Source organism: Neurospora hispaniola (assembly GCF_033458365.1).
Source record: "Neurospora hispaniola strain FGSC 10403 chromosome Unknown B0T23scaffold_3, whole genome shotgun sequence".
Taxonomy (NCBI): Eukaryota; Fungi; Ascomycota; class Sordariomycetes; order Sordariales; family Sordariaceae; genus Neurospora; species Neurospora hispaniola.
Genome location: NW_026944408.1, coordinates 2,102,793 through 2,115,584, shown reverse-complemented (window position 1 = coordinate 2,115,584; position 12,792 = coordinate 2,102,793). Strand labels below are relative to the sequence as shown.

At 50.8% G+C, this 12,792-nt stretch overlaps 3 protein-coding genes across 3 annotated transcripts; 1 reads left to right on the top strand and 2 right to left on the bottom strand.

The window, feature by feature from the left end:
- Positions 1-1,279: 1,279 nt before the first annotated feature.
- B0T23DRAFT_440097 (uncharacterized protein) lies at positions 1,280-1,864 on the top strand (the record flags this gene model as incomplete). The annotated part of the gene is made up of 2 exons (XM_062840717.1): positions 1,280-1,343; positions 1,512-1,864. The coding sequence occupies 2 exons, from the start codon at positions 1,280-1,282 to the stop codon at positions 1,862-1,864; spliced, it is 417 nt and encodes a 138-aa protein (XP_062694035.1).
- A 984-nt stretch (positions 1,865-2,848) lies between these two features.
- Positions 2,849-5,243, bottom strand: B0T23DRAFT_377018 (TLC domain-containing protein). Its single transcript, XM_062837002.1, has 3 exons — positions 4,587-5,243; positions 3,777-4,508; positions 2,849-3,711 (listed from the first exon to the last, which is right to left on the bottom strand). Exons 1-3 carry the CDS (start codon positions 4,764-4,766, stop codon positions 3,328-3,330), a joined length of 1,296 nt encoding a protein of 431 aa, XP_062694034.1. The 5' UTR covers positions 4,767-5,243; the 3' UTR covers positions 2,849-3,327.
- A 1,131-nt stretch (positions 5,244-6,374) lies between these two features.
- On the bottom strand, positions 6,375-9,518 carry B0T23DRAFT_112986 (pH-response regulator protein palH/rim-21). Its single transcript, XM_062831895.1, has one exon. It carries the CDS (start codon positions 9,092-9,094, stop codon positions 6,758-6,760), a length of 2,337 nt encoding a protein of 778 aa, XP_062694033.1. The 5' UTR covers positions 9,095-9,518; the 3' UTR covers positions 6,375-6,757.
- Between the last annotated feature and the right edge of the window lie 3,274 nt (positions 9,519-12,792).

Below are 12,792 nucleotides of genomic sequence, written 5' to 3'. Positions count from 1 at the left end.
TAGTTTGTAATACTTCAGATGAACTGTCTTCAGTTGAATGAAAGAGGGTGTGTGTCATGATTGCTGCTGGATCATGCCTTGAGTCATTGTGCTTGGAAGTGAGAGTTGTGAGGAGATGTATTAGGGGAGCGACAATGAATGCTGTGTGCTGTACCTACTCCGTCTCGTCCTGGACAAACATAACAAACCTTTGACATTATACCTTGGGCATACTCTTACCACGCATCCAAGCGTCTTTACTGCACCTTTGAGCTTAATTTCTAGGCAAATCCCGAATCGAAATATCCCAAAGGACACTAGCCGACGTGTTTTCGAATTGCCGTAATCCCTATTATAGTTTAGCAACGGCTCTTCTTCACTACAGCGAGCGGTATCGGACTGCAAAGGTCTCATCATTTTTGTCATGGACGAGTCCGTGTCTTCGGAGAAGGAGAAGGAGTGGCCACGAGGGAAAAAAAAAAGAAATAGAAGGGTATCATGGGTTCAAATGTCAGAAATAGCAAGAACAACTTGGCCAACGAACAAAAACTTGGAAAGTGCTGTTCGCTCTTACAAGTAGCTGGATTACGGGGCAGTCCCATGAGTGGCTCAAGCCTCGACTCAAGCCTCGTTAGCTTCACTCATGTATGTCCGGAGACTTCCCGCCTTTACCAGACTGGACAGACCTCTCCATCAATACATGTGCTTGAAAACAAATCAACTTTCCAGACGTCAAACACATCTGTGGAAAGTGAGGCTTCGAGGTGTCATCACGATGATCTGATTCAGGCCTGCTCAGAAGACCAGTATGACCTCTGAACCTTTTTGCATGATGCAACTTACAAAGGTCTAAGAGAAGTCATGGTTCGATATTTTTCACGGGCACTTCCCGTAAGAAGAAGAAAACGAGTGTTGGTCATCCAACAGGTCGAGTGTTTCGGAGCTGATAGTTTGCCTGTCATCCATCTCCCATATGTGCCAATGTCGACTTTGTGAAGCAGCATTCAGTTCCAGATATCGATTAGTGATGGCTAACATCAAACGCAGGTTTTTGACACCTGTTCATGTAGAAATTGGGGAGAGGTAGTTTGCGCATTCCAAGTGTTCCAGCCTCGAGATATATAATCATGTCCGAGGATGCATCCAACTGAAGAGTAAGATGCCTGCTAATAGTCGATAAGTTTCATTCAGTATAGCAGGAGCATCGCTGCCTCCAGCATTATCATCAGTGTCGCCAGAAGAGAAGAATCAACTTTATCGGGCCCGGATTTCTTATTTAATCAACCCACAAATACTCACCATGTCCAATTCTAACTCAACAATCAACAATAACAACACAACTTCCTCCTCAATCACGGGAGGCTGTGAGTGAAGTTTACTTTTTCAGCCACTTGCTTTCTTTCCGCACCCCTGTCTCCCTTTTGTTTTCTTCTTATCCTTCTTTCTCTTTTCTCCCCTTCACCTTTACACCAAAACACCACACTCACCCCTCCCCGTTTTCCGACTAGCATCCTCCACCTTCTCATGAACAGGGACAGGGACAGGGACAGGAACAGGAACAGGAATCAGTTCCTTCTCCCACAACATCGCGTCCACCAGCACCACCACCACCACTACCCCCTCATACCTTAGCACACCCAAACCCACAACAACAACAACATCAACATCATACAAACCCACCTTCCCCAATAGCTCCGTGCAGCCCGGACGGGAATCCAGATTCACCGAGCACTTTGAGTACAGCGAGTGGAAGAATATGCCTAGCGTGGTTGATCACAGCAAGCATTTCGAGTTGATGGCGGTGCCGATTGAGCATGAGAGAAAGGCAGCCGAGGAGAAGGAGAAGAAGAAGTCTTGGGGTTGGGGTAGTGGTAGTGGTAAATGATGGTAGGTCTCATGAAGAAGTAGAGGTAGGGGCGGGATACTCGTAGTATAAATTAAACTCGAGCTTGGGGGGGGGGGGGGGGGTTGGGGTTTAAAAAGTGGTACTTGAAGAAGTGGAAGGACGTAAATATGTCAAAGGAGGAAGGGGAAGGGGAAACAGGTGAAGAGAGATAAAGAAAGGGAAAAAAAGAAGAGCGGAGGAAGAATGGTGTTAATTAGAAGAAAAAAAAAATATTAAATTGTCTTGATTCGGAACAGTTGTCCCTGTGTACGTACTTCTTTGAAGAGCCCAGGTTCTGGACGTACATAGCAAATCAAGTGAGCCAGCCGTCTTTCCTAAGTTTTACTCCGTATATCGATGCAATCCTCTCCAGTTCAGCTATCGTCTTTTCCCCTATTTATCATCCATCACTACTTCTTCATTCTTGCACTTATTCTCAATATCTTTCCTGGTTGCTGTTCCCGAGATGAGGTTCGTACTGGCTCCTGGGTTGCAGATCGATGATACTGGTTTTGTGACCGTACTTGCTCTTTCTTTCGAAAACCCTTCAATTGACACAAACGTACGTGCTTTTTGTTGCCATGCTTTTCGTGCGACTGACGCTTTTCTTCCCGTCCTTGGTGAAGCATAGGGACCTAGCATGTATCACCATTCCGATGCTATCTCGTCGTTTACTTAGCCGTCTTTCGTGGTATTCAGAGGAGGAGACCCTTGGCAGCTGGGCGTTATGGTGACGTTCTTGAAACTCCGAATCGGAGTCAAATTACTAGACATTGAGCGTCATCGGTAGAGCGGCGTGGGCGGATCTAAAAGTCGGTAAGAAGATTCGTTGTATCGTTACCCGCACAGACAGACTGCCCTTGACTGCCACGAAGTTACCAAGATCGGATGATATCGGTCGACCCAGTCTTGTATCAATTCGATGATTGGCCATATGGTAATGGCTTTTGAGGAAGCCCGTATGATTGCTAATTAATCTTGACAGCAGGACCGAGAAGTTTGACGTGGCCAGATAGTTCGTGATCCCACTTTCACTTTGTTTACTTATCCCTATTTTATCCTTTGCACCACTGTATGTTTCAAGGGTCGCCGTTTGAGAAGCGAGTGTGTGATAGCCAATTATGTAGATTTTTCATGCACAGGACTTGTGCAAGTATCCTTTCTTCCTTTCATTGCTTCTTTTCCCGAACCCTTTTCTAATCCCTTCCCCGATTCATCCCAGATGGTCGTATGGTGTGTGATTCATTTCCATGTAGTTACAAATGATGTACACCGTCGTTTCACTCCCACTCCCTTTTTTTCCATATACAAACATGATGGGGGGGACGTTTAATGTGCCGAAGTCGTGTACAAATAGATAGATATAGATGCACGTCATACATCATCACCGGAAACCCCCCCAATTATAGTGACTCTAGTACAAGCGGTAATGATAACAGAAAGATGCTGTTACTCCCCCCAATCTACCTCTTGGTGGTAGAGCCATTAGCGGTAGGCTTCTCCTCGGTAACATCGTCTTCCAACTCCGACTCATCATCGCTGCGGTCATCCTTGGCAACTTTATGGACAACGAAGCGGTAAGCGATGCGGATGATGAAGAACAGCCAAAAGAGGTTGAGCGCCTGAAGGGAGCCGAGCAAAGCGAGCGTGATGACGAAGGAGAGGCTGCACTTGTACTGCTGAGTCTCCCAGTTGAGCTCGTAAGGGCCAACGGTCTTGAACTCGGTGAACAGACTCCAAATGATGCGCAAGTTGAGGTAGTGGCGCAGGTAGATCCATACACACATGAAGGTGAAGTAGTAGGGGCCGGTGAGCGCGTGGTCGAGGTAGTTGAGAGTCTTGGATGTCTGGAAATTGGGCAAGTTAGCAAACGCGCCATGCCCTGACTCAGGGATGCTGGGCGGGGACTTACCGCCAAGAAGAAATCACTGATGTCATGGGTGATGTAGACCGCAAGACCGATGTAGGTGAAGTGGAAGCGGTAGCTCAAGCCAATCAAGGCCAAGCTGACAATATGATGGCAGACCAACTCCCTGAAATCCTTCCGGGGCTTTTCCATTCCCAGGAGAAGCACGATGGCCTGCTGCGCCCAGTAGGCAGCCTGGAAAAGGTAATAAAACTTGAACACAGCCACATGGGTCTTGTGCGGGAAGTTCTCGTACATGCCGACGGTGTTGAAGTACCAGACGGGCGTGCGGCTCATGACGTACATACCAACGGGTCCCATGATACCAAAGTAGAGAGCCGTGTACATTTGCTCCATGTACCGAGCCTGCTTTCCGCGCGACTTGAGGCCGGCCCAGCGCGCCATGGGGCGCAGAACCTCCTGCATGATGAACTCGCGGGTGAAGGACAAGACGATGGTGTAGAAGGATACAAAGGCAATGTCCCAGAGGCCTTTGCCGTATTGCGGGATCTCATCGGGACTCGAAGTCGGTAGCTTGTATGAGAGGAAGATAAAGCGGTGGATCGGGTTGCTCTCGGTCGGGTTGATGGCGTAGAGAGATAGGAATGCCATCAGGATGGCCAAGGGCAAGGCCCACGTGTGTTTGATGGCATAGTTTTTGGCGCGGCGGAGGAGGGAGCGCGCCTTGCGCCGCTTAGAAAATTTCTTGCCTGGTGGCGCAGCGACATCTTTGGAATCCTGTATGACAACTGCAGTCAGCTTCTCTTCTTGTTGCCCTGTCCATGGCCTGGTGTTCAAGATGGGACGATGCCTTACCTTCTGTGAGAGGGCAAGACTGGTGGCCAAGGCGGGTGCGCCAGTGTCACCGACGCGCAATGCTTGTCCAAGGCCGCTCGACTTTCTACGGCGACGGGCTGCGGTAGCCTCGGAGTGTAATTGGCGGTCTGCCGCCGAGCTGAGCTCCGGAAACGGTTCTGATTTTGTCGAGGGTGCCATGGTGGTGGTGGTGGTGGTGGTGGTGGATGGCTGGTCAGTCGGACAGCCTCCGGGATGGGAGACGTAGAAGCGCAAGACCCAAGGGATTCCCAGTATCCAAAGGTCGTTGCTGCTCTTTTTGTTTCCTTCAAAAAGCCGCAGTCAGACCCCGACCGTCTCTTCGTTTGCGCCAAGCCAGATCACGATAGAAGGCCGAAGGAGTAGGAGTACGCGTGCGCTCGTTCCACGGGCAGGTAAGCTAGAAAAAAAAAAAGGAGGGGCGTGACCGAATCCTGTGAAACTCGGAGGGGAATTAAAACAATAATAAGAGTAAGCTGCTGATGCTGCTTCTGGTGCGCCCCTTGCACCGTAAAGGAAACAGAAAAAAAAAAGAACAGAAAAGAATTTCTTGTGAAGAAGTTTGGAAGCAGAGTAAGAAGAGCCGTTGCAAAGGGGGGCAGTTCCGATTTTGAAGATGGTCCCGTCTTTTCGTGTTGGAGGGGGAGTGGCCTCAAGTGAGAGACTGGGGCTCTCTCCACGGCGTGTCGCTCAGCCGCGGAACGGAAGGCGGTAGGGACCACGGCACCACACCTCGTCCTCACCTCAGCGCCCACCTAGGATGGACTCCATACGCAGGACTAGGGGGCTGGCATGACGCTAAAACGCTTCACGGTCCCGACAAACACCCAATTTTCCCCTGTTCGGGTCTTCCGCCGCGACCGACCCCACAGACCGCTTAATTGGACCCTTGTTTCCACCGCCGTGACCCAAACAACACCTCTGGAGGAAGAAGGTTGAGGTGAGAAGCCAGTGACGAGGTGAAGAATGGCGCAAAAAGGTGAAGTGTCAACCGGTCCGGGTAGGTGTTCACCAGTCTCTTCATCCTATGGTCAAGTCGCAAAGCTCCCGTCTCTATTTTCCGTCTCTTCTCTTCCCCCGCTTCCCCATCAAGTTAAATCGCCAAGCGCACTCACTCTTAGTCTTGCCAAAACAAATCTTCATTGGCCTAATCTACGGGGATACTGGAGAGGCCGATGGCGAGGATCAGGGGGGTTTGTCTTCAAGAGACCCGAGCTTGCTCATGTCAAAATTCAGGTACCTATGCGCACCGCGCGCAGAGGCCACTACAGATTTTGATGGTCAAAAGCTCGGCCATCAAGTACTTCACCAAAGAACTTTGTTCCTACTGCAAATTCATGAGCAAACAACGCTTTTTCCAAGACCATGCACTCTCTCGATGTCTTGAGTACGTGGCCGTGAAGAGAATGCATTTTCATCAACGTGATCAAAAGTGATGATGTTCGCCAAGGCCGCGGGAAATAGGTGGTAAAACAGGTTAGCGGTGCGCATAAGTCTGACATTCACGAGCCGAGGCTGGATTGGACGGCACCACTCTTTGGAGTCGGCAGGTGTCCCGATGGGGAGTGCAACTCCAAGGGCTGCCGAGTCCGCGGAACCCTGCTGACTGGCTAGGTGCCTTATGTACCTAACTGGCTACGACCATTCTGTGGAGGCAGTTTGTTAGCAGAAAAGGGGGCTCACACTTCACAAGGGATTGCAAAAGACTTTTTCCACCAACGTCAGGTCATTGCGACCGGCCGCCAAGAACAACTCCATCCTTTGATATGACCCAAGCGCGCAAACAAATTGCAGACAGAACTTGACAGGGGCAACTTCATCCAAAATTCATGAATCCTTCATAGAGGGTAGGTACCTCAAAAGTGCCATCAATCAGTGAGAAAGTATAAGGTAGTGAACATCCAAGAAAGTTGCCATTGAATGTACAACCAGACATGAACCATATAGCCTCTCATTTCCCCCTTCCGCGGGCCCCGAACATCCCGACGGTGATGGTGACCACCTCACCTACGAGCTTCCATCCTAAACGCCCTTTTTTGATCCTCGCTAGACGCCGAAACAATGCAGTAACATGTGGTATCTCCTATAGAAAAATGTAGAAACAATCCCAAAAATACCCAAGGATGATAGATAGAAAAGGCGTGCCAGCCGTGTCAAGGAGACGGTGTCGTTGAGGAGTCGCTTCTCGCTGGTTGCTTACCCAGAGCAACTAGCGACGGTGATTGCGGCTGCGACGGTGCTCTGGCTGGGTCTTGCCGTGGTGGAGCTGGTATCACCGTCACAGGCAGGTGGTTATACCTGTTGTTGGTAAATGAGCCCTGGGTAACGATGGGACTCAGTTGTGGCCGGGGCATTTGCGCTGTGCTCATGCTGCTGTTTGCCGCTCGTGGTGGAGGAGAAGAAGGAGTTTGTATCGGCGTCTGAGTCCCCCCTACCGCAACCACCGTTCCCGAAGCGTTGCTATTCCGGCTCTCTTCCCTAACCGTTCCCTCCCTTGATGAATGATTAAGCTCTTCATCCTCACAGAGCTGGGCGATGGCGGCGCCTCTTCGCGGTGGCGCGGGGATAACGGTGACGGGCAAGTTGTTGGTATCCAGAGTTGGGCGGAACTTCTCGCGTAGATTCTCGGCTTGGGTTGCTGCGAACTCCTCAACTCTAGCGCGGAGATCCCATCGAGAATTCTCGTCGCGCTGCATCTTGCTGCTTCGTGGCTCCGAACGCGTTACGAAATCCCTGCTCGAAACTGTTGGTGCAAGTGCGTGCCATCTGCTTCCTGCTGATGAGGCTTTTGCCCCCACATGGGAGTTTTGTGTTGAGCGAGCATCCTGAGCAGGCGCTGAGCCGGGGCTCGCGCTCCCATAGTCTCTATGTCGACTGGAACCACGACTCTCACTCCCCGACAAGCGCCCCATATTGCGTGTTGGTGGTGGCGTACCATACGATGTCAGCTCTGTCATGGTATGGTATCTGACAGCGTACATGGTACTCGCGGCGCTAGTGGTGTCCGTCCGGCTCACTGGCGTAGCTGCCGGAGTTGGTCGTGCGGGCCATAACGGCGGTGATAAGAACCGTGGCCTCTCGTCGTCATTTGTAGTTTCCGCCACCGGCGAGCTTCCCTCGTTAGGCTCGTTTCTAGAGCTGGGCTCGGTGCGGTGCTTTGATGTCAAGGTGCTAATCTTCGACCAAGCACCAAACCTCGACAGGCTGGGCCCGCCGTCCTTGCCACCTCCACCACTTTCCGTATCCTGCGAATCCGAACCGCCCGAACCCTTTCTCTTCATCTTTGGCCAGGCATGTTCCGATTGTGATGCCTCGAGCATCTCGTCTCCATCAAACACTTCTCTTCCCAATATTCCATCCTTCTTTTCTTCCCTTTCCAATGCTTCGATTCTCTCTACCCATTCCCAGACAATGACACTAGCAGCAGCAGCCCCCACCCATCTGACGTAGTCTCCCCAGCCCGCGAAGTCAGGTTTCGATATATCGAGGATGAAGAACACAACAGGAACGAGAATGGAGACCACGGACAGGACGGCCACGAGGATCATATTCTTCATCAAGGGGTGGTAAAACGCGTACCGCTTCTTCATAATCGAGTAGTATAACACCCAAGCAGCATAGAGAACCCCCAAAGCGAGGGCGAACAGATAACTAAGGGCAGGCACAGCCTCGGTGAACTTGGGCCGTGTAAGGTCGGAACCACCATATTTGAAGCTGTTGAGTGATTGGAAAATGACGTCCAACGTGATGAGCGCAAAAGCCGTCCATTTGATAATCACCTTTTCTCGCTGGCGCGGGAACAGACGAATCAGAGTTTGGGCTTGGGCGAGCCATAGAAAGGTGTCGGATATAATGCGGATGATTTTGAGTTCGGCCCCACCAAGAACATCTTCTTGTAGTTGTTTGGCGTTTTGAACCCCCCAGGAATACTGTTGCTCGGCGGCGCGAAACGTGGCTGCGTTGGCGATAGTCAGTGAAATGGCGACCGAGAGAGCTGCAACTTTCTGCAACCAAGGACGTCCTCCGATGCTGGTGCCGCCGCCGCCATTTGTGAACCCTTTTCGTCCCAGAACAACCACTCCGCCATCAAGAAATGACCTCGGCGTGATGAAGAGCATGATAACCAAAGTGTATGCGACAATGGTCGTCGCCGCAAGAGCGTAGCATTGCGGAAACGTCGACGCATAGAACGGATCACGCCAGTCCGAAAAGTGGGAGTCGTCATCTGCTTTCAGTCCCATGGTGCCACTTGCAGTCCCCCCTACGACTCCGCCAGAAGCAATAATGTTGGGAACGGAACGAAGGGCGAGATTGCATGATGGCGGTTTGAAGGCGGCCGGAGCGCTAAGCGTAATGATCTCGCCATTGGGGAGTTGGAGAATGCCTCCTTCGGGGAGGTTGAAAGAAGCGCAGCTGAGAGCATTGCTGGCGGCCCCGGCGGTAGATATCGGATCGGCCGTCGGGTCGCTGAAGAGCTGTCGTGGTTCCATGCTAAATCGGTCGCAAATGACGGCAAAAGACCGCTGGGAATGCGCTTTGGCAATCCTTCTGCCTCCTGCTGTCTATGCCTCAATCGCCATAAGGTTTGGTCTCTCCGGTGTCGCATCTGGCGCGCGAACAGCGCCGTGATCGTGGTTGTGGTCGAGGCTCGCTGTCCACAGTCGTCGGGATTGATGTCGCAAATGTGGCCCTATTGCCAAAATCCAGTGTGTGTTCAAGGTGTCGTTCAATTGCCCTCACAATAGCCCCTCTCCGATCTACCCCGATGGCTTTCCTTTGGAAGATTCGCGATCACTTTCCCGACACGCGATGCGATCGCTCTTGAGGTTTGAGACAGGTATGATGTCAATATAGGTAGCAAAGTAGGGCGTGAAGGGTGTTCTGAAGGCCCTGAGCTTCAGAGGCTGGGCGCCGAGAAATCGTGATTGTATATGGCCTGAACTGCTGGAAAAAAAAAAAAAAAAAAAAAAAAAAAAAAAAAAAAAAAAAAAAAAAAAAAGAGGGCTCGAGTCGCAATCTGCGGGCTGCAGGTCGAGAAGAGATGAGAATTGCGCCGCGGCGTGAATCTAGCACAGCAGATGATGAAGGATACCTAGGTAGTTTTGGCGCTGAAGATTTGACGTTTGTATCTTGCTCGGCAAGATGGGATGTGCGGATGGAAAGTGGTCGAGGGAACGTTTCCAGTCGTCGGGCAGGATAAATCGCATTCGACGAAGGCCGGGGACTTGCGGTTGGAATGGCACCTTCAGCGTATACTTGTAGGCGCAGAATGTAGTAGGTAGTCCTCCTGTAAACTAAGCGGGGGAAGTGTACCGTGTTCCAATTCCGGATGCACTGTTCATCTCGGCTCACTTTTGCAGAGACGGGCCGCAGAGTTCCCAAATCAGTGGATGGGGCCGCCACTAGGCATCAAGTGCGAGCTTCCACTTGAGAGAGAACTTATCCGCAACTCCATCTGCTCAGGAGTCGGTATCGTGAGTCCCGTGCCGCATCTGTGTCAGGCTATGGATTGATTCATGACGCCCTCTCAGTGGACGTCATCTTTTCATGTCCCGAACATATATTATTCGGTGGATCAACTCACAACTCAGAGATGAAAATGTTTTGGCTGAATGTGCAATCGAGGCTGTCTAGAGGTATGTAGCAAGGATATATCGGTAGCTCGAACATGGGCGTTCCAGATCCAGTTCCCGGCCGGAGCTCGACTCCTTAAGTTTACCTTAGTCTTCCATACCTGGTCTAGTGCAGAGTCACCACTTCAATCGTCGTAGTCGAATACGGAACTTGCCGATCTTAAAACCCTCAGACTTCCCACGATTTGTCAGGGCTGGAACAAGATGAAATGATCAGTTGTCGTGATAGATTAGATGTAGAGACACTTAAACTGTCCGTCGAGTACACTACCTCTAGGCACTGCAGCACCTCTACTTTCTAGGCCTATCGATGTGGTGTGGAAGAGAACTGAATCAAACTGAAGAGCTCAGTCCTCCTCCTTTCTATTCTTGTCTTCGCAACTCTGGCTCTTCACACTGTGGTTCTTTCTGATCGGACTCGAGTCAATCCGCGATCACGATTTGCGGGGCGGATCCAGACCCATCAACCAGACACACACCACTTGACAACTAGAAATCGTACACCTTTGTCAAACTCAATACGCCCACATAACCCATTTTGGAAAGTCTAGAGAAATAGCTTGGATTTCTACCCCGCACCTGCGAGAGATCTGCTAGTGTACATAGTATAAGGCCCCGAATTGTACAAAGGCGTACCAAATCCTCTGAGCCTGATCTCAGATCTTATCTGATCCCCTAGAGCTAAAAAGGTTTACCCCATGAATCAAAAATCAGAGATTGGAGTAAAGCCAATCTTCTTCTTCTTCATCAAGCTGGTTGAGCGATTGCTTGGCGATAGCTTGTCCCTCGTGGAACAGAGTCTTGGCTCCCGGCAGGCCAGTCACCATCAGGCCGGAATGTTCGGGCCACGGGGCTGAATCTAGCGCACCGTCCCGGCGGGAATAAGGTTGCAGGCTGTCAGTCAGGCACGACAGCGTGTCGTGGTGATGCTATGCTTGACGTTAAGGCTCCCCGTCGGCACGAATGTGCCGATTCTTTCCATAGTCCAAGGGCCAAGGCATAAGCCAGGCCGTAGCAGGCATAGGTAATCGGAACAACCTCAGGATAACCTCATGGCCTCAGATCAACTAGTGTATATAAAACTACAGACCAGGCCGCTTGGCGGGCTAACCACTATGCCTGGTGATAGAGGTATTGCCTTTAAGCATGGCGAGATTCATCAAGTCCCGGAAACAAGTGGTTGAGACAAGTGCGTAGCCCGTTTGACGCGTAGATCGATGTTCCACAAACAACATATGAAAGGTCTAGGCTTTGTCGTGATCCATTGTGTTTGGTTTAAAGCAGGACCTAAGACACAAGTGTGGAATTATGACATCCTAGACGACTATATTGCCAGGGTCATGAAGAATTACTGCTGGCTAAGGCGTCATCCATCCACATTGTGTCGGTTGTTTTGATATACAATTAGAAGTATTCAAGTTCTCAAAGCTTTCCGAATCTCTGGCGGGGTAAATTGCGAAGTTGGCCAAGGTCATAGAACACATGGGTAAGGCCGATGGCTTTTAGAATGGGGGTATGAGTAAAAATAGAAGATGATTCATCCCTCTATAGATCATGTCTTGTTCCTCTCATTGGTAAGATTTTTGCCGGGCGCCTAAGTTGGTCAGAGAGTCGAGCGCAAGAGGGTAGGGTGTCGCCCATGGCGGATGAGAGCGACCTGCTAAAAGCCTGACCCTAGAGCAAGTCTACATGGAGGATATCGGCACTAGTAGAGATCTGACATCAGCACAAAGATTGAAGCATTCGAGACTTCACTCACAAGGCATGGTACGTGATACTCCGCGAAGATGGTAGCGAGACGTTCCTGATCTCGGTTGACGTCCCGGCCACGATATGTTTGGGAGTTGGGACGTCGGGCAGACGGGGCCGAAGTTTCGATGGAACCACACGGCACGGGGAGTGGAGGGCAGGGCAGCATTTGACGGGAACCAGGAAGCCCCTGGCGGAAAGGTGCTGTTTCAGGTCCAAGTCCCCAGCGACTCCAGGCCTCCCAGCTGTCTGTGCTGCACTGCAGGTGCTGACGGAACCCCATCTGGGCCTTCCCTGGCGCGGCGTGGCCCCAGCAACGGGAGTTATCTTGGTTCTCGCGCGGTACACAGCCTTGTACTTTTCCAATCATGGCCATTAAGGGAACATGTGCCGTGTTTACACCTTCGTTCCGCACCTTGACGATCTTTAGAAATTCAAGAGAAATGTAGCAGGGGCGACGATGGATATTATCGCGGCTTCCTCCTGGGGCGTATTTCTACGTCTTCATCGTACTCCGCAATCAGTCTTTGCATCCAAAGCTTAATTTTACTCCTCAACCTCAGCTGTCCCGGTCAGGCTACATCCCCGTTCCATCGTTACTTTTTATTTCGTTATCCACTCGGCACAGCAAGGTACCTTGCATCGATATAGTGTAGAGGAGCATCCGGTTTTCTCCCCCTGGAGCCAAATCCGATTTTGTCCTAGCTTTACAGCAACGGGCGACTTTGAAATTGTCAATCCAAACAACGACTTCACTTTTTCTCATCCATCATTCAATACTTCTTTCATCACCGCCTCCTTTCATC